This window comes from Gavia stellata, chromosome 4, assembly GCF_030936135.1.
Source record: "Gavia stellata isolate bGavSte3 chromosome 4, bGavSte3.hap2, whole genome shotgun sequence".
In the NCBI taxonomy this organism is placed as follows: Eukaryota; Metazoa; Chordata; class Aves; order Gaviiformes; family Gaviidae; genus Gavia; species Gavia stellata.
The window spans coordinates 83,196,228-83,217,934 of record NC_082597.1 but is presented as its reverse complement, the minus strand read 5'-3'; the positions used below and the strand labels follow the sequence as shown (position 1 = coordinate 83,217,934).

The 21,707-nt window shown below is 40.0% G+C and overlaps 1 protein-coding gene across 1 annotated transcript; it reads left to right on the top strand.

The window, feature by feature from the left end:
* Window positions 1-896: 896 nt before the first annotated feature.
* NDUFA9 (NADH:ubiquinone oxidoreductase subunit A9) lies at window positions 897-20,891 on the top strand. Its single transcript, XM_059816619.1, has 11 exons — window positions 897-970; window positions 5,038-5,208; window positions 6,015-6,112; window positions 6,304-6,395; window positions 9,370-9,511; window positions 10,646-10,748; window positions 11,479-11,546; window positions 11,710-11,786; window positions 15,789-15,884; window positions 17,897-17,963; window positions 20,476-20,891. The coding sequence occupies exons 1-11, from the start codon at window positions 913-915 to the stop codon at window positions 20,644-20,646; spliced, it is 1,143 nt and encodes a 380-aa protein (XP_059672602.1). The 5' UTR covers window positions 897-912; the 3' UTR covers window positions 20,647-20,891.
* The last annotated feature ends 816 nt before the right edge of the window (window positions 20,892-21,707 follow it).

The window sequence follows — 21,707 nt, the reverse complement described above, 5'->3', positions numbered from 1 at the left end:
CCTCAGTGAAATGTTGAAGACCTAGGATGACAGAAGGAGTTCGGAATTTTAGAGTGGCTGCATGTCTGTAATCATGAAATGGCTTAACCCCCACTTCAGGCTAATTTAATGAGGCCAGGTAATTCAAGGCATAAGTAATGACTGACTGAAAATGGCTTCAATCAGTCCAGTGCAGCAGTGGCCAAAGGTACTGTCATTTAGCTGTTGGACTCGGCTTGTTTCCCACTAGACAAGCGCTCGGAAGCGGGCGCAAGGACCTGTGAAGCAGCAGCTTCCCTAGAGAGATTAATAAAGTTCGGGGTTTCCGAATGCACCTGCAAGAGCTGGGGGTCATCCTCCCTCCGAAATTCCTCTCTTAGGTGCTTCTAAACTTCCACTCTCCAGAGCTGAACCCACGACCTCAAACTTCCTTCCCCAGCCGGCCCCGGGCGGTGTGTGCCATACCCCGCCACGGTGCTCACCCCCCGGCCTCCCCGTCCCCCGCGGCCCGGCTGGGCTCCAGCCCACCAGCTCGGGAGCTGCTCCGCTGCGAGGGGCTACGACTGCCCGCGGCTCTGCTCAGGGGCCGGGGCCGTGGCCGGGGCCGGGGCCGGGCCGCCAGCAGCTCCAGGAGGAGCACGAGCCGACGCGCCTGAGGGAAGCCCCAGCCCTGCGCCGCCTCCCCTCAGCGGGAGGTTGGGCGGGGCCCAACCGTCGGGCGGGGCCGCACTTGCGGCGGCTCCGCCTCCCCCGCCCCGCCCCGCGGGCGAGGGGAAACCGCGCGTGTCCCCTCTAGACGCATGCGCGCCGCGGAAGACGGGCCTGCGCAGGCGCCCTCCCTCCGCCTAGTTGGTTCCTCTTGCGCAGGCAGCGGGGGAGAGGTTTGACCCTGTCCGCGTGCCGTCCGGCGCGGGGGTTGGTGGGTAAAGCAAGATGGCGGCCGTGGCTCGCTGCTCCCGGGCTCCCCGCGGCCTCTTGTTGCCAAGGGCAGGTGAGTGTCACCGCCGGCGAGGGGCCGGGGTCGGGACACCGCTCCGCTCCTCCCCGCGGGGAGCCAGGCTGCCCTTGAGCTCCCTGCCCGAGCCTGTACGGGGCTATGCCAGCCGCCTGCCCGCGGGCCTCCCTTCTCTCCCCGCGGCCCCCTCGGAGTAGAGCTGAGTGAGGGAGCTCAACGGGCAGCGTCTGAAAAGCAGCTGGCTAAAATAACTGCTTGCGGCAGAAATGGTCGGGTTTTTGCCTTCCTTCTCTTTAGGGAACTGGGGTTTGTAGCCCAAGGGGCTGCACGGGATTGGCTCAGGCTACCGGTATAGCTGTACAGTAGGTTGTCTCGCTGGGACTGTCAAAATCTCAGCAAATGAAATGCTGCCCTGTAGGCGAGAAGTTTGGATTCCTTTTACCATTTCTTAGGTGACCTTGGCATTTTGGCCATGGTCTATAAGCATGCTCAAGTACCAAAATTATATTTAAAGCTTGTATTTGGGCCTTTGCTGCTAAATCAGAATCGATTTTTAGTTAAATTGATTCAGCATGTGTTCCTCTGTGGGAAGATGGCAAGTGGGATTTGTTGGTTGATAAAGGGGAAGAAGGAATGTAACATATTTTTAATTGGAGCAGTGTGTCTTTTCAAGAAAAAGATGGTTCTGGTTTATTGTGGATATTTGAGGTTTAATTCAAACCTGTGTTCATAAACTGCTTCAAACATTGATTGTAAAAGTAAATTTCCAGTAACAAATAGATTCTGGTTGGTGAAGAAGATGAATTCCTACTGTTCTGGGAAAGAATCTCTGTGCAAGGCTGTGTTAGACAGAGCTTTAAGCAGTGCTGCTGAGTCTGGAGATATTAACATTGGCTGTGAAAGGTGTGTGGCTCTACTAAGTTACGTTGCCCTGAGCTACTAAATGTTGCATTTTGCTAGGGTTCCGTACCATGTGGAAGGTCTTCTACTGGTTGTGAATCAGTGTGAGGATCTTTAGCCTGCTTTCTTTGATTCTCATGGATACCCTTAAATCTCAACTTTTTTTAATGATATAGTAGTAATTGGGCACGTAGCCATAGATGGTGATAATTTGTGACAGATCTTGTACAGTTATGGAACAAGAAAAGATGTACACCTCTAAAGACCTTACCGTGTAAGTCAAGCAACAACAGGTGTATACACAAAGGTGGGAGAATACAAAACAGTAATTGGATGTCACTTGTTACTCTAACAGTGATAGTATCATGAAGAGCTGTCACCAATAATTTTTGCAGAAAAAACAGCAAAAAAGCTGCAAAGTATTTGAAAGATGTGTATAATTTTTTTCAGGCTAACTTTCTTGTCGTTCTTACATGGCTTGATCTGTTTAATAATAATTTTTTCAACAGGTGCTCACAGTGGACTGAAGTCTTGTTGCTTTTAGGTTTTATATTGTACGGACTGAAATGTGTTCCTATCTAAAAGTAACAGAGGTAGTGTTAATTCTGTAAATATGAATATTGTGTAATTTTTTGTTTTACAAACCTTTAGAAAGAGAAGTGCATGTAAACAAAGTACTGAGAAGGAGTGTGGGTAATCAAGCTTTCTCTTTCACCATCTCAGCATACTATGTACCTTTTTTGCATACTTGAAGGAATGCTGCTGGCTGTAAAGAACCCAGTCATTTTTCTGTGAGTCTGCTTTTCCTAAAAAATAAATTACATAACAAAACCCTCGTTATTAGAACACTACGAAAATGAAGGTAACAAGTTCATCCATCTGTCTCCCTCAGTGTTATCCTTTACCCTTCCACTTATACTGAGCTTGGTTAATCTCCGCTTTCCAGTTACTCATTAGACAGCTACAAGCTTTGTTCTGTGCAGAGTATTTGGTATACACACCTGATTTCATTTGCAAGTTTGTTCTGTTGTCATTTAAAAGAATAAAGAAAAGCAACCCCCCTCTCCAAGACTTTTGAAAATAAAAATCTAGGGTATAGGCTGTCTGTTTGTGTAGTCTGTGTCAGATAACATTGTAAGGATAGCCTGGTAATGTGTTTTAAGCTGTGCTGTATTGGAAATCCATTGAAATGACTGTCTTCACCATTACTGTAATTCCGCAGAAGTACACACAAAGATTTTAGAGGACAATGTTAAGTTAACTGGATGATAGAAAAAGCAGAGGGTGAAGATAAGTGGTCAGTTGGCACATTCCTTAAAATTTCAGTTTGAGGTATTGTAAAGTTTAATATGAACATACTGTGTTACTTTTAAAACTGCACATCAGGTTTTTAGATGTTAATTGGATGCCACAGGAGCATGTACTTCTATTAAACACCAGCAGATCTTTGACAAACGGAGTGGGTTTTTTATGTATTTATGGTTTTGGTGGTCGTTTTGTTTGGGTTTTAATGGGTGCTTATCATAGGGTGTATTTTCCTTCTCTCTCATAGTTAGTCTCAAGATCTCTGCTTCAGTAATGGAGAGGCCCTGCATATCTGCCACTTTAAGACAGATACTATGCCCAGTTTAACTGTTCCTGAGCTTGGACCTCTTTTGTAAGAGCACTGCTTTTTAGGAAGTCACATACCTACTTGAAGTTTGTGTAGGTAATATCTTATTTTGTCCTGTTTCTGTCAGCCAACTGGAGTGTAGTTTTTAGGCACATTATATTAATTTGATAAGTACAAGTATGTATATGTGATTGCTTTATTTAGTTAAGCGGGTGTCAAACTATCTTTCAGGACAAAGTTGGAGATGTGGTATCTTTTATTATTCCAATTTGTGGAGTATGGAGAGAGGAGGGATAGACAAACTTTTGCATACAGAAACACCTCCTTCAGGGACTGAAATCTTGCTGGATATTCTGGTTTGAATTCTATCAGCTGGTCTAACAAAATATAATTTATGTCCAAACATATGCTGTCCTTTTCATCTTCTTAACATCATGGCTACAACATCAGTGTCACTGGGTAACTGGTAATACCTAACCGTATCTGGATAAAACATACTCTTTCAGCATACAAGTGGGATTTATTTGTTATTTCCTAATGCAGCTCTTATTCTGCTATCAAATACTAGCCTATTTTCATTATGATTCTTGCTACTTAGATTTATATGGGGAAGATGAAATTTGCTTATTGTTCTCCAGAAAATGCTTATGGCCATGACTTACTAAAAGTTGGAAGGTCAGATGCTGGATTTCTGTTATATCCTCAAGCTCGTTTTCCCATGACAGCTCTTAGGTTCTGCTTTTGTCAACAGCCAGATGTCTGTAGTGTGTTTATGCACTCTGCATTTCATCTATTCCTTTCTTTTTATGAGCATGGACACATAGTAACATTAAACACTTTTTTAATTTAAAAAAATCTCTTACAAGCAGTTTAGTTCTTGCTTTTGGCTACCTTGGTTGGAGAGGACATATGTTTCTTCTTTTCAAACTCCCTGCTGGAGCTAACTTGTCGATTTATGTTGATACCCTAGTGATGTCCTGTTTCTGTGGCTTTCAACTTTTCATACCTCCTTGAGAAAAGGAACTTTGAGGTAATATTCTGTGCAACATGGATCTGGCTCTCTGCCTCTCTTCATTTCCCCTCACTCCAGACCTACGATCTAGGAGGATTGCTGCCTCCTCCAACATTTCGGTCTGCTATATTTAGAGTGAGGTAAAAAGTCTGGTTTACTGCATCTGGAGTGATTCTTTGTCCCACAGTTGCCAGATCCGGGAGCAGGATGTGGACATATTCAGGTGGGACCTGCCTGTAGCAAGAATTCTTTATTTGCTTAACCTCTGTGCTTCACCTTATCCATCAAGTACTAATGCTAGCCAGTTAAGCTTTGCTTGCTGTTTAGGAACCGATAACCTTAGTCTGCTCCTTTCGTGTCTTAGTTTGGTCTTTGACTTCTATCAACAGCTCCCTCAAGCCTGCTGTTTTCTGACCTATCCAGATGTCTCTGAAATAGCCTGTCAGGAGTCTTGATACGGGAAATTTTGCTGAGGGAGATCAGAGAAAATGGATCTGTTATGAGGAAAATAACACTAACTATGGTTTGACATGTAACGTTTAGTTTCTATCACATGCTCTCTCCTGTTTTGTGTTGTAGGCCCTGGCATTTCTGTGTTAGCTGCAGCACCGTCTGTGTTGCAGCAGCACCGCCAAGTTCATCATGCGGTGATCCCTCATGGAAGAAGTGGACGGTCCTCTGTTAGTGGCATCGTGGCCACTGTCTTTGGGGCTACAGGTTTCCTAGGACGATATGTTGTCAACCGTTTAGGTAATATTCCCCAGGAACACTAAGTAAAAAGTTTCAGTGTTTAACAAAACTATAGGTTTTCTTCAGTTTGCAGGATAATGTAGAAATCTAGCATTTTGGGTCTTAAAAGTCCAGCAGTGCGGAAGTGTTTTGTGTGATACTTGCATAGTATTTGGTCTGCTAAACTGCTAAGATGGGCCAGTTAGTAAAAACTGTTTTAATCTAGGAAATTTAGAAGCTTTTGAAGATTGTTAAAGTCATTAAAATAAGTCTTTCTCCTTCAAGTACTCCTCAAGATCTGAGGAGAGGTACAGCATGTATTTGATTCTTCTGGTTTTGGCCTTATCAGGACATTTTAGTAAAATGTTTGCAGGGATTTGATTGGAATTCTTTAAAATTGCCCTTTTGAATTTAAGTTTTAGAAAATAACTCCTGATTTTTTTTTTTTCCTTCTCCTTTCCATGCAACTTAAAAAATGCAAATATCCTTAGATGTGACACATTTTTAGGTATTGTACTATGTTCATAGCACACAGTGTGATTTATTTTTTGTTGTTGTTGTTTGCTAAAAAGCTTCTTGCAAGCTTCTATATTTTGTCTTACAAGCTCAAATACTCAAGTATGTCCCTGCTGAAGAATTCCAATGATGTAGGTTCAAAAACTTACTTCTATTTTACTTCTAGCTTTGCAGATAACTATTCAAGATATCTGTGTATTTGTTGTGCTTTAATGCCCATGAAAAAAGGAAGATTTATATATTCAGAAGTTCATCTACTTAAAGTTATGTAGTAGTTTGAGATAAATGAAACTTTTTTTTTAAACGCTTAGGTCGCATTGGATCTCAAGTAATCATACCCTATCGCTGTGATCAGTATGACCTCATGTATCTGCGGCCGATGGGTGACCTGGGGCAACTTCTCTTCTTAGTAAGTCTTTTGCTTTGGCTTTAGATCAAATACAATACCATTGCTAAACAAGGAAGTCTGTTAATCATTCTCAAAGTCAGAACTCCAGCTATTGTTTAGCCTCTAAATGGAAATGGTGTGAAAGAGTTTTCTTTGATTATGCCTATTTACACATTATCTCATCTTTTTCCCATTTGATGCTCTGGTTACAGGAGTGGGACTGTAAGGACAAAGACTCTATCCGAAGAGCCGTGGAACACAGCAATGTGGTCATTAATCTTGTTGGAAAGGAATGGGAAACAAAGTAATTTTCCTTTTTTTTTTTTTTCCCCCTATATAGATAGATTTGTACCAGATATTGGACATTGTAGCCACGTTTTACAGCATGTGTACAGTGTGCAGTGACACTGACGTTATTCTTGGCTTTTATGAAAAGGCAAACCTGAAATTTTGCATATAAAACTTCTTCAGTTTCTTTAAATGGTTAACTAGAGTCCTAGTTATGATCTGCTCTTGAAAAGTGCATGCTTTCTACAAGCTTCTAGTGTACAGCTTTTATTCTGTCAGAGTTCAATGTGCTGCTTTCATACACCTTACAGATGTTTCATGGGTGCCTTCCTACAGCTGATAGCAGCTCACTGGTTTCTGTGAGGTCGTATTTACATTATTACAGAAGTGGGCTTTTGTCCTGTCACTTCAGCGTAGTGATGAATTGTAGCGTGCTGGAATAAGCTATGATCAAGCTTTTCATATGCTCTGGTAAATGTTAATAAACAGGAATAGCTAATGGAGAGTCCCTAAGATTATGATTAATAACACCATTCCTTGATAGAATTTTGGCACAGACACTATTAGCTACATAAGCATTGTTTTGTAATAGTTGTTAAAAAATAGTTCCTTTTTGAAATCCATTTAAAAAAATCCCGTATTTATTTTAGGTTAAAAATACCTGTAATAACCTGATTTTTTTGTTTGTTTGTTTGTTTGTTTTGCATGTATGTAATTATGCCCACTTTATTTAAAGCCTTGTGCAGAACTGCCAGGCAAACTCATTAGTTGTGTGATTTGCCTTTATACGGTACATAACTTATCTAAAATAGTAGAGAGAAACAAATATCATATCAGTTTTATCTACATTTACAAGCCTAGTGCCTTTGTTGCTCTTTTTTTATGAACAGCCATTTGGTGTTCACATTGTAGAATTAGTAGTCAAATAGTATTAATAGAATAGAATTAGTAGTCTCAAATTGTACAATTATTTTTCCTAAAATAGGTGCTTGCCAACAGACATACTATTTCATCTGTGCCTTGTCTAGTCAAATATCATACATGACTTCTGGGAGACACTTTGATTTTGCATTCAAATTTGTAGAGGGACTTTCTTTTTCTGATAGTCGCTTAGCTTCTTGTCCCGCTGTTGGAGTCTGTAACATAGTTTATTTGGGAAGAAGCCCACCAAACCTAAATTAACTTCGGTCTTGTGCATCTGACAAGGCTTTTGGGGTTTTTTTATATCTTCTTTAGACTTTGGAATATAGGTAAAAATGTACAAACCAACCTGTCAGGATTGTTTTGTGCTGTTACTGAATTATGAATGTAAGAGTTCAAATGCTTATTGCTGTTAAAACAGAAGAAATTTCTTTGTAATGTGGAAGTGAGGAAAGAAAAGTCTGTGTAGTTGGCCCAAGAACAATGTAATCTCCATTTATTTTTCAGATATGTATTTCATGTGTACTTCCCTCTTTAAATTTCTGGACTCATGTAGAAAAGTATGATTTATGTAAGGGAGGCTTGCTTTGTTATTGAAAGGAAGTGTGATGACAACACCAAGAAGTTCCATTCTAGTTAAAAACCCTCAAACCTTGTCACTCTGAGTTTCAACAGATTGAAAAGCAGAGGAGTCTTGGTACATGTGAAAGACTTTTGGACGTTTCAAAACTTACCACTGTATTGCACAAATGTTCTTATGTATTTTATACATGTTGGTAGCAATGGAGGTGCTGGAACTCTGAGATAAAATTCTAGGCTCTGTTAAACATGAGGTCAGACTAACTGTTGTAATCGTCCCAAAGTCTGTAAAAAAACTTAAACAGGAAAAAAAAAAGGAAGATTAGAAGTAGAGATCAGTCAAAAAAAGTAAAGCCTGCCATTAAATGCTTTCCTCCTTGCCTAGTATTAGTGTACAGTCTCATCTGTGTATCCTATGTTGTTTGAAAACTCCATAGTTACAGGAGGGATGTTGTTCGTTCTTGTGTGTTTCTAAAATCTATTTTTGTGAGTAGAACAGGAGTGATGGTTCCCAGGATCAGATTAGTTATTGAAGGGTCAAAAATAGCTTTTTATTTTTAAGGCTTTCTTTAGCCTCCAGTGGGATCTGAAGAGCTGTGGGAGTAGATAAGGACAGAGAGAGGCATTTGGACAAGATGTTTGTTACCCAAAGCAAATGGAAAAGATGGAGCGGGGTGCTTACAAGGACAATATAAAGGCATGAGAAGCCAATTTGCTTTCTTGCAGTCTTGGGATAGTTGGAAAGAATTTTGGGATTGGTGCCAGCCTATAGTGTCAGTTCTGTTTGGAAACAGAGCTTCTGTATTGTTCTTGACCAGATGCCAAATTAGATTACAGTTGAACCCCCTAATTGAGGCCCCTTGAATGCCATAAAGTGAGTGGAGTTGTTCTTCTTTGTGCATGCTTCTCCTTGAAGTCCCTTACAACTGCTGTGAAATGGTTTTAACGGTTCTGTCAATGTAAAATTTTCCATTTGCATAAGCACCTGTGTGTTCCTTGGTCTGCCTGGACAACCACTTCCCCAGTGCCTAGCATCTGCTCTAACTTAGGCTGCTCAGAATTTTTGAGCTCCTTTTGTAGTGTGGTTGAGTGCATCAAATCAAGTCAAATTTTCAACATGTGTTGTAAAAACACAGCTTTGCTCAGATTTTAACATGTAGCGCTTCTCTTAAAAAAAGTCTGTTTTCACTTGGGAAGAGTTTTCTATTTGTCACAGGCAAGTGGGCAAGGGGATTTTTCATACTGGTTTAATCTTAACAGGTGAAAAAGCAGATAGTACTAAAGCTGTAATTGAAGCTTACTGTTGCATTTCACTTGCCTCTAGTTTTTATTATATGAAGAGTCCTCATGAAAGGAAACTGTTTCTAACAAGGAGCATCGAGATAGGTTTCTGAAATGTATTCAAGTAATATGTAATGATTGCTGTTTGGTTGGTAAGCAGCCATTGTTGATTTCCCTTAAAGTAAAATTTGTTTTTTGCCTTGTTTTAGAAACTTCAGTTTTGAAGATGAATTTGTAAATATTCCTAAAAGTATTGCACAGATAACTAGGGAAGCTGGTGTGGAAACACTCATTCATATCTCTCACCTGAATGCTAGCATGAAGAGTCCTTCCAAATATCTCAGGAGTAAAGTAAGTCTGAAATCCTTTTGAATATATTTTCTGAGAGCCTACTTTTCTTTTTGTTGTTTTTTTCCCCCCAACTGGGTCTGTTTGAAAGGAAGTCAGTGTATGAATTTACTATGGAATGTTTTCTGCAGCTGAGGAATTTTTGAGTTACTGTGCTTATTGGAGCTAGAAATCCTCTTTAGTACTTCATGTGCTTTGAAGGGAAGTAGATCTTGTATTCCTGAAAACTATTCCTTTCTTCTGTCCTTGAATATCTTTGCAACTAAAATTACTGTCATTAAGAAAGGAGAACTGGTTTGATGGTTTGGGATTCGATATCAGGACTAACATCTAAGGCTGGAATGACCTAGCAAAGTTGATGCCAAAATGAATGCTGCAAAGACAGACAAGTGTCACGATTACAGGCCCTTGCAGTGGGATTGTTACCTGCTCTTGTACAAAAAAAAAAAAAATTATCTGGTTTTGGTATCCTGTTATTTTTTTCCTTTTTAGGGGGTATAATTTTCTATTACTGATTTTCTCTTTCTAATATAGCTATTGTCCCAGTTTCAGCTCTTTTTGTGTTGTTTGAGCTCACTCTACTCTGCCTTGTCTTTAGTATAAAAATTTTTTAAAACCAGGGTTAACATTTGGTAGCTCTCAATGTGTAACAGCTCTATAGGATAGTTAGGCCCTACTGTGTTGGCCAGTCCCATGTGGAAAGTAGATAGCTGCCACTGAACTTCTAACTGTACTTAAGGAGTTCTTGGAGTGTTCTGATTATGCAGAAGGGGTTATGTAAAACTTCTGTTTTCTTCCAAGCTCTGGTCTGACATAAGCAAGAGGAGTACTTAGGTTAGGCTTCTTCCTTTTTGACCTTTGTCACTTTAAATTTGTGTCCTTTCACTATTGAGACTGTATTGTATCTCAAATAGAAATGATTTACATGTTTATGGGACTTTTGGGATGTTCTGTGAGACCTTTATCTTAGTGTAGCATCTCAAAGATCAAATGGCTCAGATATAAATAATTTTTGTGCTACTGATGGTGTCATTTCTTTCAGTGCTGTAGTCAGGATGCATTAAGTTCTGAAAAGGCATCCTCTTCTGGTCTGTTCAGAATGGATCTAATGAATGTGTCGTTTTAATTGAATGGTAGGCTGTTGGAGAGAAAGCAGTGAGGGAAGAATTTCCAGATGCTATAATTCTGAAGCCCTCTGAGATGTTTGGTAGAGAGGACCGATTTCTCAATCATTACGCAAGTATGTACTCTTGAAATAATAAAAATATGTATGATTTGTATACCTGTCTGTTGAGAACAGAGGGAAAATGTGATTTGTTTTTGAAAAGCGGAGAGGGATGTTTTTATCAGAAATGTACTGTATGTTGTTAGCTGAAGGTGTGTAATGGGAAGCATAATAAATTTTCGTCTCATGACTGAATTCTTTCTGAATCTAGTTAGACTTTGCTGGTTTTTTGTGGGTTTTTTTTTTTGGGGGGGGACACACGTGTGCTATTGTTTTTTTTTATTTAGACTGTTCTGAGTTTCGGTCTGGTCATCGTAACCCTCAAAGTAGTTTACCCTTAAAGTAGTTTTTTCAAGTTAGTAATGCTTGAATGTAAAAATTGACCTGAGTTGTTCTGGGCTCAGAAGCAACAGTAATGACTCTGATGTATCACCAACAAAATTGCTATACAGGATCAGGTGAAATCTTTCTGTCTTGCAAAGTTGAGATATTTCTGGACCACTCTTAAGTAAACAGCAAATACAGCCTTCCCGTCATTGTTAATAAGAAAACTAAATGTGCATTGAAAACAGCGCTACTGGAATTGGATGGTAATTCTTCCCAATTCTATTTTTTTGGTTTTTTAAAGTTAAGCCAGTTTTCAGAAGAGATCCCCACTCAGTGTGGTGCAAAATGTGTCGGTTATTTGCTTACTGAAAGAATTCACACATTTTATTCTCAAGTTATATATGTGTCTTTCTATCAGACATGCGCTGGTTTGGTGGTGTGCCTCTTATTTCTCTGGGCAAAAAAACAGTGAAGCAACCGGTATATGTAAGTTTTCAATAAAACAAGACAATCCCAAATCCTCTGTGTGTGTGTGTGTGTGTTGGGCTTTTTTCTTTTCCCCTGTCACTTCTGAAATCACTTCCGAAAGAGGAGTGTGTGCATGCATTCCTGTTTTCTATTGGTAATTGTCTGAATTTGTTTCTCACAGGTGGTTGATGTAGCAAAGGCAATTATTAATGCAATTAAGGATCCTGATGCTAAAGGAAAAACATACGCCTTGGCTGGGTAGGTTACTTTTCTGATTCTAATTAACTGAAGTACTTCTTTTTGGTGTCATTTTTTGGCATGCTGCACAGTACATTTAATTTCTCCATCCATGCACACAGTTTGAGCTGCAATAAATTCCACCTCCTTTTTGGGAGGAAAAATGACTCAAGCTGTTATTGTGAGTACTCTGAAAATCCTAGTTTGGGCCCCATTGCATTTAATGTTATGTCTGTGTACACAAAGAAATAGGCAGTTTTGGGAAACACGCTAGACAACATCGATGTGGAGAAAATTCAGCTAAAGCTGTGTGAAAACCACCTGGAATTAGAATGGATAGAGACAGTGGATCTCTTGGAATATTTTGTGTACAAAAGCTCCAAGTCAGATTAGGTCATTAGCATTAAGAATAAACGACGTGGCAAATGCCAAGCTAATGGGTCCATGTTTTGATACTGTAACATAGCACTGGAACTGGTCTTCTTCCAGTATATGTGGTTAAAGGAACATTATATTCATTGATGAAGAAAACAGTTGCTAATTAGTCAAGATACTGATGCTGAATAGCTCTCTTTTTTCCATTGCATGCATAACTCTCTCTTCCCCCCTTATACACTGAAAATGTGCATAGTATCTGGATTTTGCAAAAGACTTATCTGAGATTACATGGTCTTTTCCGTGTTCATTTTGTGATGCTGTTGCAGGGACAGCTCTTTATTCCCATAGTGCAGAGATTGTTGCTGGTTCGTCTTTTACTCATGTAGTGTCACTTTTTTCAGTGCTGTAACTGAGCTGTTGAGGGAGATGTTATCGTGGCAGCTAGGCTAGGAAAAGGCAGCAAGCATGTCTTCAACTTCTTTTGGATCATGCTGAGGAACTTCCGCTCAAAAACTGGCAAAATAAGAGAAAGAGGCTAACAAGGGTCTGAAAGGTCTACTTAACAGCAACAGTAAGGTGGTTAAGTAACTTGAAGTTGCTTTCAAATCACTGGGATGATACAAAGTGTCATGCTAAAGAACAAGTGGAAACAAATGTTAGAGGGCCATTCAAAACCACATTTTGTGAAAGAGAATAGATATGTGGGTGGCAGATGGACACAACCAATGCAAAAACCTGACTGTTTTATTTCTTGGGGGCAAACTTGAAGATGGGTCAATATGTATCCAAAGCCGCCTGCCACAAAGGGAAGGAGAGGCACCTGTTCTTGGGTTCATCGCTGTCTCAGCAGAAGCAACTGCTCCAACTGCAGGAGAAATTGAGAACTGCACACTAAATAGAACACTATTTGCAGCCAAATGGAAGGGCAATTGGCTAAACTTTGAAAGTATTCTTACAGTTTCAAAGTCTTATTTTTTGGCAATTTACAGAAGGCCAGGAGTTCAGTCCCCAGGTTTGAGAGGCAGGAATTCAAGCAAGGATGCCAGGCTCTCACTGCAAGGACTACAGAGTTTCAGGCACCTAACGATGACTGAAAAGACTTTGAACCAATGATGGTCTAAACCGAAGGTCCACATCAGTGTTGGAGAACCCCAGGAACTCTGCAGCATAACCCTTGACTAAAGCTGTATGACACACTTTTTTATTTTTTTAAAAGGAGTTACCAGTTTGAGTTTATAATACTGATTTTGTAAAACAGCATTCTATTTCTGGGTTTTTTCTTCCCCCCCCCCCTTGCTATATGGTGTAACAGAGTTGTAACTATGACAGCTGGTGGTGTCATTGGTATTTCTGAACGACTGAAGATTTGGTACCTTTTTTTACCTATTTCCCTCTTTCCCCCATAGCATTGGTTTTGCTTCATCCACTCATTAAATCTTCTGTCCTGAATGCTAATGCTCGCTAGAGCTTGCTGTCTGCTGGTCTTGGGGTTAATGTAATGACACTTCAATGTGATTCAATCCTTGGTGAAGTTGTATTGTTAATGTTTGGTAATTTGTAAAGGAACAAACAGTATTTATTTTAACATCTTTAAGTTTGGCTGTATTATACATCCCTACATGATTCTTACATATCAGGATAAAATTGAAATTGGCTTATACTACCTTTGGGTAGGCATGAGGATGTTAAAGTGTAAGGGCAAAAAATTTCGTAAAAAAATCGCTAATAAGCAATGAAAACAAAGTTTGGCGGTGGTGGGTTTTTTTTCCCTCACCTGAGTAAGTAAATTTGACATTACAACTTTTTGCTGTGTTTCTCTTTTAACTTCTGCTAACAGAAGAAAACTTAATATTTTGGTTTTGATGGTAATCCTTTAGTGTAACTTCATAAATGCAGATCTCTCTCAGGTTCTATAATCCAGCCACCTGGATGAAGTTGATAAAGAGTTTAGAGTTGAATTCTTTTGAAATCTCCCAAATATGCTGACCTACCTTTAAGTATATCCATTAGAATGTTTTGCCCTAATTTGCTTTTACAAACTACAGTAGTAGTAATTTGGGGTTCTGTCTTTTTTCCAGCATCTGTCAACAAATTTTGTTTGTGGTTATTAGCATTGCTGTTCTTTCTGAAGAACATGTCAGTTGAAGGCTCACTTTTCATGCATGCAACCTTAGAGCTTGATATCTTTGAGATCTTGGGTTTATCAAACTGAAATTCATGTTGTATCATAGTCTTGGATTTTTGGACTGCGTGAAGTTTTGCATACCTAGACAGTCTTACTCTAGCATGGTTTCATTTTTGTGGGGGTTTAGATTCCAACATTAATTCAATGTCTCCTATTTAAAAAAAAAAAAAAGGGGAGACTGAAGATGAAAAAAACATGCAGAGTCTTATTTTTAGGAGGCCTGTGCCTGGGAAGTAATCAGTCTCGATTGCCACGTCACTGAGGTCCTCTTCCTTAGCTGAAAAGTATAGCAAATTGTTAGGAGACACACACTTTTGGTGTGTTCATTGCTACTCTGATTACGATCAGCAGGATGTAATTATGAAGGTTGAAACACCAAGTGACGCACCGGTGCTCAGCAGTGTGCTCTTGGGTGTTGTCGTGAAGATTTTCGGAATGTTTTGGAATACCAGCAAGTTGCCTTGAAAGCCAAGGGAGATACCTGTTTCAGTCTGAGACATCTATAGAGTATTATAATGCTAAAGCAAAGTCTGAACAAGAAAGGAATGGGAACTCCCAATGGTATATGTTTCTCTTAAACTAGTGCAGGTGTGCAGGAGACTGACTGCTTCCTTCCTTCCATCTTGAGAGGGGGAATGCATTCTTTTGGGGGAATTTATCTTAGTTTCTTCCTCTTGCTTTTGAAGAGAACAGTATGTTCTTAGTTGAGCAAAGGCAAGTGAATCAATTTCCTTACAGCCATTTGCTGCCAAAGATGTGATGTCTTGTTAACAAACCTTTCTTAATTTTACCATTTGCTTTCTGGCTTCCTTCTGTTACAAGCTGCCAAGTGGGCTTGTACAAATTCAGTGCTGTCTCAGCACTGAAAATCTTGTATTCAGAATTTGAGTCAGCATGGAGGAGGCACATTAAAGGTGTGCTTTAAAAGTACACAGAATACACTTCATTCAGCATGATTGTGGTGGGCTAGCTTTGGCCAGCAGCCAGACACCCACCCAGCTGCTCACTCCCCCTCCTCAACAGGACAACGGGAGAAAAGTATGAAAAGCTTATGGGTTGAGATAAGGCAGGGAGACTGCTTACCAGGAGCTGTCATGGGCCAAACAGACTTGACTTGGGAAAAATTAATTTAATTTACTGCCCCTGCAGCCCCCGGCCAGCGCGTGGGCACTGGCACCTGATGCAGTAACGAAACAATTTTGCAATTTGTGACTTACACTGTTAGAGTCGCTGATGTCGGAGGATAGGTTTTTCTAACTTAATCCCTCTTTATTTCAAACGGTACAGAATCTGCAGAGCCAAAATTTGTGAGGAAAATGACAAATCTGGTAAATCATTTAGGTTGAAGAAAGCAGGTCCTTGGTAGGCTTGGGGGTGGAGAGCTTTAGAATTTTTGTCTCTCGCTGCAGATATTTAAGTATACCTAACTTACCTATAATGATGGTTGCTTTTTCTTTCAGACCTAACCGATACCTCCTGTACGACATGGTAGAATATATCTACGCGGTTTCCTTTCGAACCTTTCTTCCCTATCCGCTTCCGCGTCCTCTCTACCAGTAAGTGGGACCCTTTATTCACTAAGAACCTGGGGTCCACCAGGCAGCACAGAAGCATAAATAACTGTTGCATTGGTTATTTAATATTGCCAGTTGTTATTTAACATGGTAGGGTTGTAGAAACCGGCTTTCCCTAGGTACTCATTAGCTAGCTTTGAGTCTTCTGCTCAGGCACAGGCCTGCATTTGATGAGCTGGTGTATGAAAGGTGTGCTTGTAATAAACTTAACATAACTATGTATTGCAGAGTCATTGAATGGCTTTGCTGAGTCAAGAAGTAGCAAAAGGTCCTAAGTAGAGACAAACAGTAGCAAACTAAACAAACTTTTAATAGTACGACAGGGAAAATCTGTGTCTATGTTGCTGACCATATGCCCCGACAGATTTTTCTGCAGCAGCTTAAGGTGTTGCTACTGTTAGCTGTCCTTCCAGTCTGGTGAGCACTGCCGCCCTGAAAGCAGAGTTGGGGTAAGGGTGGGTATGGGTATTGATTGACTTTCTAGTTAAGTCCTTTGTATTGATTTGAGCTGGTGTTGGAGGTAAGTTTGTACTGGGATCTTGGCCTGGGAAGTTGAGCAGTGCAGTTGTGAGCAAGCATTTCTTTGTCTGCGATATGAGGACAGTAACATCTTTAAAAGATGGTAATTAAATTGGGAGATAAGAAAGGCAAGGTGTAGCATCACTTCAGTTGAATACTGGACTGTGAAGGCTCTGTTTGCATGCGCTGAGCTGCTTCTGCAGCTGTACGTTTTGGCCTCAGGGGCCACTGAGGATAGATGCCGATTTGATGAATTGCAGCTACTGAGTAATAGCGCATGAAAAAGTGCAGTATAAATCTAAGCCTGGGCCTAGTCCTTAAAGCATAATCACATCCTTTTGAAGAGCTACCTCAAACAGTAAATGCTGTTTCAGAACTTGCCTTCAGCATGGTTGAGATGTGTTGATGTTTGGGGTGCTAGTCCTCCTCAATTTTAGTACAATGCAAACTAATAAGCTGGAAAAAGTCACCAGTGTTAGAACCCTCCTACCAATCTGCTAGTAAGACTCAACACTGGATTATGTAACTGATGATGAATAATGCTAGAACAACATCTTCAGCTGTTGTGGCTGTTTCTGAATTGACTGTAGAGGTATCAGGTTAATGTGGCTCAGCTGACACAGAGCAGCTTCTTAAAAATTAACTGTGTGGGTGCTTAATAGTTTTACTCACATTTGCTGCAGTTCATGTTATGCTCTTTTCTTTATGGGCTAAACTAGGTGGTATTTCATATTTTTGAGAAAAGAGTGCATCTAAAAGCCTAGTTCTGTTTATGGGCAGTAACTTAGTAACACCCTGGTCTGCCAGGTGAGCACTTCAGCAAGAGATTCAACCTTGAATACTGTTGGTCCCAAGACACTGAGCAAGAGCTGTAGTATTACTTTCTTTTCTCTGCCAGGTTTTCTTTCTTTCAAGGGGAACTTCATTTCTGGAAACTGCAGATATACTAATCCTCATCCTTTTTATAGATGCAGATTGCTGCAGATTCCATCATCTTGTTTGTACGGCTGTTAACTCATTTAGTTGTCAGCAAGCATGTTTTCTCATGGAGGCATTGAATCGAACTTCGTGACTAATTGAATTACTGCCTACGCTACTAGGGAGCAGAGTTTGGAGGAAAGGCAGGGGCAAGACTGAACCCTCTGGTGTGTGGGGAATTGGATGTGGAGGTTTACTTTCCCCACCCACTAATGCTCATTTTTACTTCTAGATATCTGCTCCTCCATTCCCTTTCAAAGTAAAAGAATAGGAGATCGAATAATTCAATAGCAAACAGTTAAAAGTTACCAGAAACACAACTCAAACTTGCTGGCTGGCACATTCACTGCTTTAACGAATTCATAGCTTGCAAGAATAGCTACAGAACAAGCTCTTGCTCACTGTCCTATTACGTGTGAAATATTTTTACCAGTTTTCATTTTCCTCTGTGCATCTGGATAATAACTGTACTTTTGCAATACTCTTTCTGATTACAGTTTAGTTGCAAGATTCTTTGAGATTAATCCATTTGAACCATGGTTAACTCGAGACAAAGTGGACCGGGTAAGTGTAGGACAATCCACAAATTCTTCTTGGGAAATGTCTCATTGTGTATTTGTAACTTGCACTTGTAGTTTTGCATTCAAGGAGTGCTGAAATATGTGTACATCATGTGGTGTAGTATTTCAGTCAGTTCAATGGCTAGAATTTGATGATAAAGAATTACTTTCAGACTGTTTAGATACTACAAAAATTTAAATATTTAAAGGTGTCTATATAAAACCTTCCTCAAAATTTATTATGGTTCCTGCCATACAATTGCTGTTCTTTTAACTTATTTGTCTAGACCTGTTACAGTGCCAAGGGGATACACTGTCAAAGCACTCTGGAGATTCCTCTGGTGTAGTCTTACAAAGACTTAGTAAGAGAGAGGGACTAACAGAATTTTTTTTTAAAAGGCATCATTATGATGTAGTCTTTCCACTAGCATTGGTGGAGGAAGAATAGTCAACGTATTTCTCTAAATACATTTAAGAAAGTGATTGAAACAATTGGTAAGAGGGTTAAATAGCAGGAAGTAACATGACGGGGGCAGGGAAGGGGCCCAACCTTCTTAACTGTTAAAAGTGGTCAAGGCTGCATGCTTTGCTGTGCGCTCTCCCTAAAACACATGCTGTTGAAAATAGCAAAGCCAAAGTAGAGATTGGATGTGCAATGTGCAGCTAAGTGATGGGGGGTGATGGTGCTCCCCACTTCTAAGTAACTAGTGAGTTTATATACTTCTAGATGCATTAAAATCACTTATACCATCCAGATAACGGCGTTTTTAACAACTCAAGTTGAACTGACAGCGCTGGATACAGCCCAAATTCTTACTTAATGTTAGAGTGCATTTCTCGCAAACGTGTTGCAACTTCATTTTCATTCCTAACTTCTCAGAATGTCTAAGTGGGGGTGGAGAAATAACTTGCAAAAAAACAACTGCAAATGAGGAAAAAGTAGGATTTAGCAAGTATTAATGTCAAAATTGTTGGCATGTGTGTAGGTTAGCGAAGATAGTCACGACAGTCTCTAAGCTTGCTGCTCTCTGAAGGTTGCAGGTACTCTCCCAACTATTTTGCAGAGTTGGAGTTTTAACGCCTTTTGTTATGATGAAGTATCAATAGCCTATTTTGACCCAATTGTCCCAAAATTAATTTGAGATAGGGTACTACTGTGAATCTGGGAGAACTGGGTCCTATACTTAGAGCTGCTTACTGAACAGCTGTAAGCAATTAATTTCTATGTTTACATTTCTCCATCTGTGAAATAAACTAGTTTCCTATTCTGTTTGGAAATAAATGTGAAAAGCTGTGTAATAAAGGAGGTAAGCTTATTCACTGTCTAGTGCAAAACCTCTTTTTCCCCCCCCCAAACCACTGACTCATCCCCCATACTAGAGAGAGTTGGCATTGTACTTCTATTGGCAGTATTGACCTAGGACGTAGATGTAAAACCTTACTTCTAGCTGCCTTTGTAGTTTATAGAGTTACATTTCATAAAATAAGCCTGCACCAAATCACTAAAACTATGCAATTCAGCTATAGCGTGGGTAGTGTAAGAGGGGAGTTTCTCCATGTCACTTCTGTGTCTGATTGTTCCTCTTTCCCAGCTTTTCATCCTTAAGTAATCTACATAAAATTAGATGTGGTTGATTTTAAAGACCTTTCAAGGAACAATAGCATAAGAGAAATCCCTGTTTTCTAAGATACAGGTCATGTGTGTTGTAAATATGGTAATAGAATTAAATATTTGTCCTGTACAGGACCCTGTTCTAAACCACAAACAGAGAAAAACAACCTACCAAGGATGATAATTCAACAGACATCTTCTTGACAAAGCAGAATGTATATAATTGTAGTTCAAATACGCCCTTACAAGTTTGATCTAATGTTGTGGTTGCAATGCAGTAATCATCCTGATAATGTATACCTGATGGAGAGAAAATGAAGACACTTTCTGCATGTCTCACTACTATTTATTGCTGAATCTAAATCTGAAGCCTGAAGGACTTATTGCCAGATGCAGAACGTCTGTATCTCCTGTTGAAGTGCATTGGGTACTCAATACCTTGTATAATTACCCCGTAGTTCTGTAGGGCCACATTGAATCTTTTCTTCCTCCCAAGAAAAAACACAGTGCCAAAATCAGTCAAGGAACTGGGACTGACACACAGTTGTCTGAGTCCACGTTTGTGTTTGAATAGGTCTTCAGATCTACTACAGGATGCAGTAGGGTATTGTATTGCGGGGTTCTTTCTTGGGGGAAACAGTCTTACGTCAGCAGCCTTGAAATTACAGTAGACTCTCCCAAGATCTGCCATTTGTAGAAGATTGTTTTGAGACATACTAAAATGTTTCTAGTACTATGGATATATGATAGTTTGTTTCCATAAAAGAAGAAAGGTGACCTCAGGTATAAGTACACAATACTTTTTTTTTTAGTACGTGAATGATTGCATTGGATGTAAGGCTGTTCATTCTGTCAAGTGAATGCCCTCTTTCTTATTTTTTTTTCCTTTCCCTTCTTTTTAAAGTTTCACACAACAGACATGACATTTCCTGACCTTCCTGGCTTGGAAGACCTGGGTATTCAACCAACATCTCTAGAACAAAAAGCAATTGAAGTGCTGCGCCGTCACCGCAGATACCGCTGGTTGGACGCTGAGCTGGAGGAAGCAAAACCAGCTAAGACATATCCCATGTAACAGTTTATAAGGTGGTTACTTAGCACTTCTTAAACTACCTTTGTATGACCCAATTTGTTTGGAGAACTGTGTACATACTGAGTAAAATACATTTATCATGTAAACTATATTTCACCAGTGTTGTCTTTTCAATTATGGAAGACTGTCATTGAAATGCAATTTTTCTCTTAAAAAGGTCATGAAAGCAAATTACATGTTGTTGCTTAGCTGGTGAGCATTAAAATATTTTGAAGGTTGGGACTAGAGGGAATGTGTCTTAATGCTTATTCGGTTCTCCCTTGGCTCTCAAAGCAAGCATATCACAGAGCTTTAGTAAGTGCTCAAGTGATTTGAAGAACATTGCAGTTCAGAACTGTATCACCTAAAACGTGTCCTTTCCAATAGAGATTGCAGGTACTGCTACCTATTCGGATTATGAGGTCTCAGATAAAGCCCTGTTTTTAAGTTCTTGACTCTTCTGAGCTTTGTTTTCTGCCCTGAGCACAACTATTATAGAAAATGCCAACCAAAATGGCACAAGCTGTTTCTAAGGTGAAGGAGGGTCAATCAGACATGTAAACAAGTTGCTACGTGCCATCTGATCTCTTGTGGTAATTATGTGTGCTGTGGCTCATAGATATGAGGAAATGTGTCATTTCTTCCATTTTTAAATGAGAAAGTCTAATTATTTTTAGATGCTCAAAGCTTTTATGTGCTGGGGCATTGTCTTTCTTCTGCTTAAGACAGATAAGCTTTGCTTCAGGATTAAATATTTTCAGTTGTGTTAAGATCAAAGAAAGATCCCTGCCTGAATCAGTGTTCTGAATGAAGAACTGTGCTTTCTGTTTTGATATCCAAATTGTTGCTGGAGGCTTTTCATTAAATTTTGGCAGGGACGTTGTTTGCTCGGGTGCAGCTTAGAGCTGAGTAAGTCTGCGCACAGAACTGAGAGCAGAGATCTAGATCTTCTATATGCACTGCAGCGTTCTGATGGCTTCAAGATGTGCAAGAAGACATTTCTTGAATCAAGGAGTGAGCTGCTAGTTCTGGGAGTGGGACAAACCACTTTAACTAGGATGAGT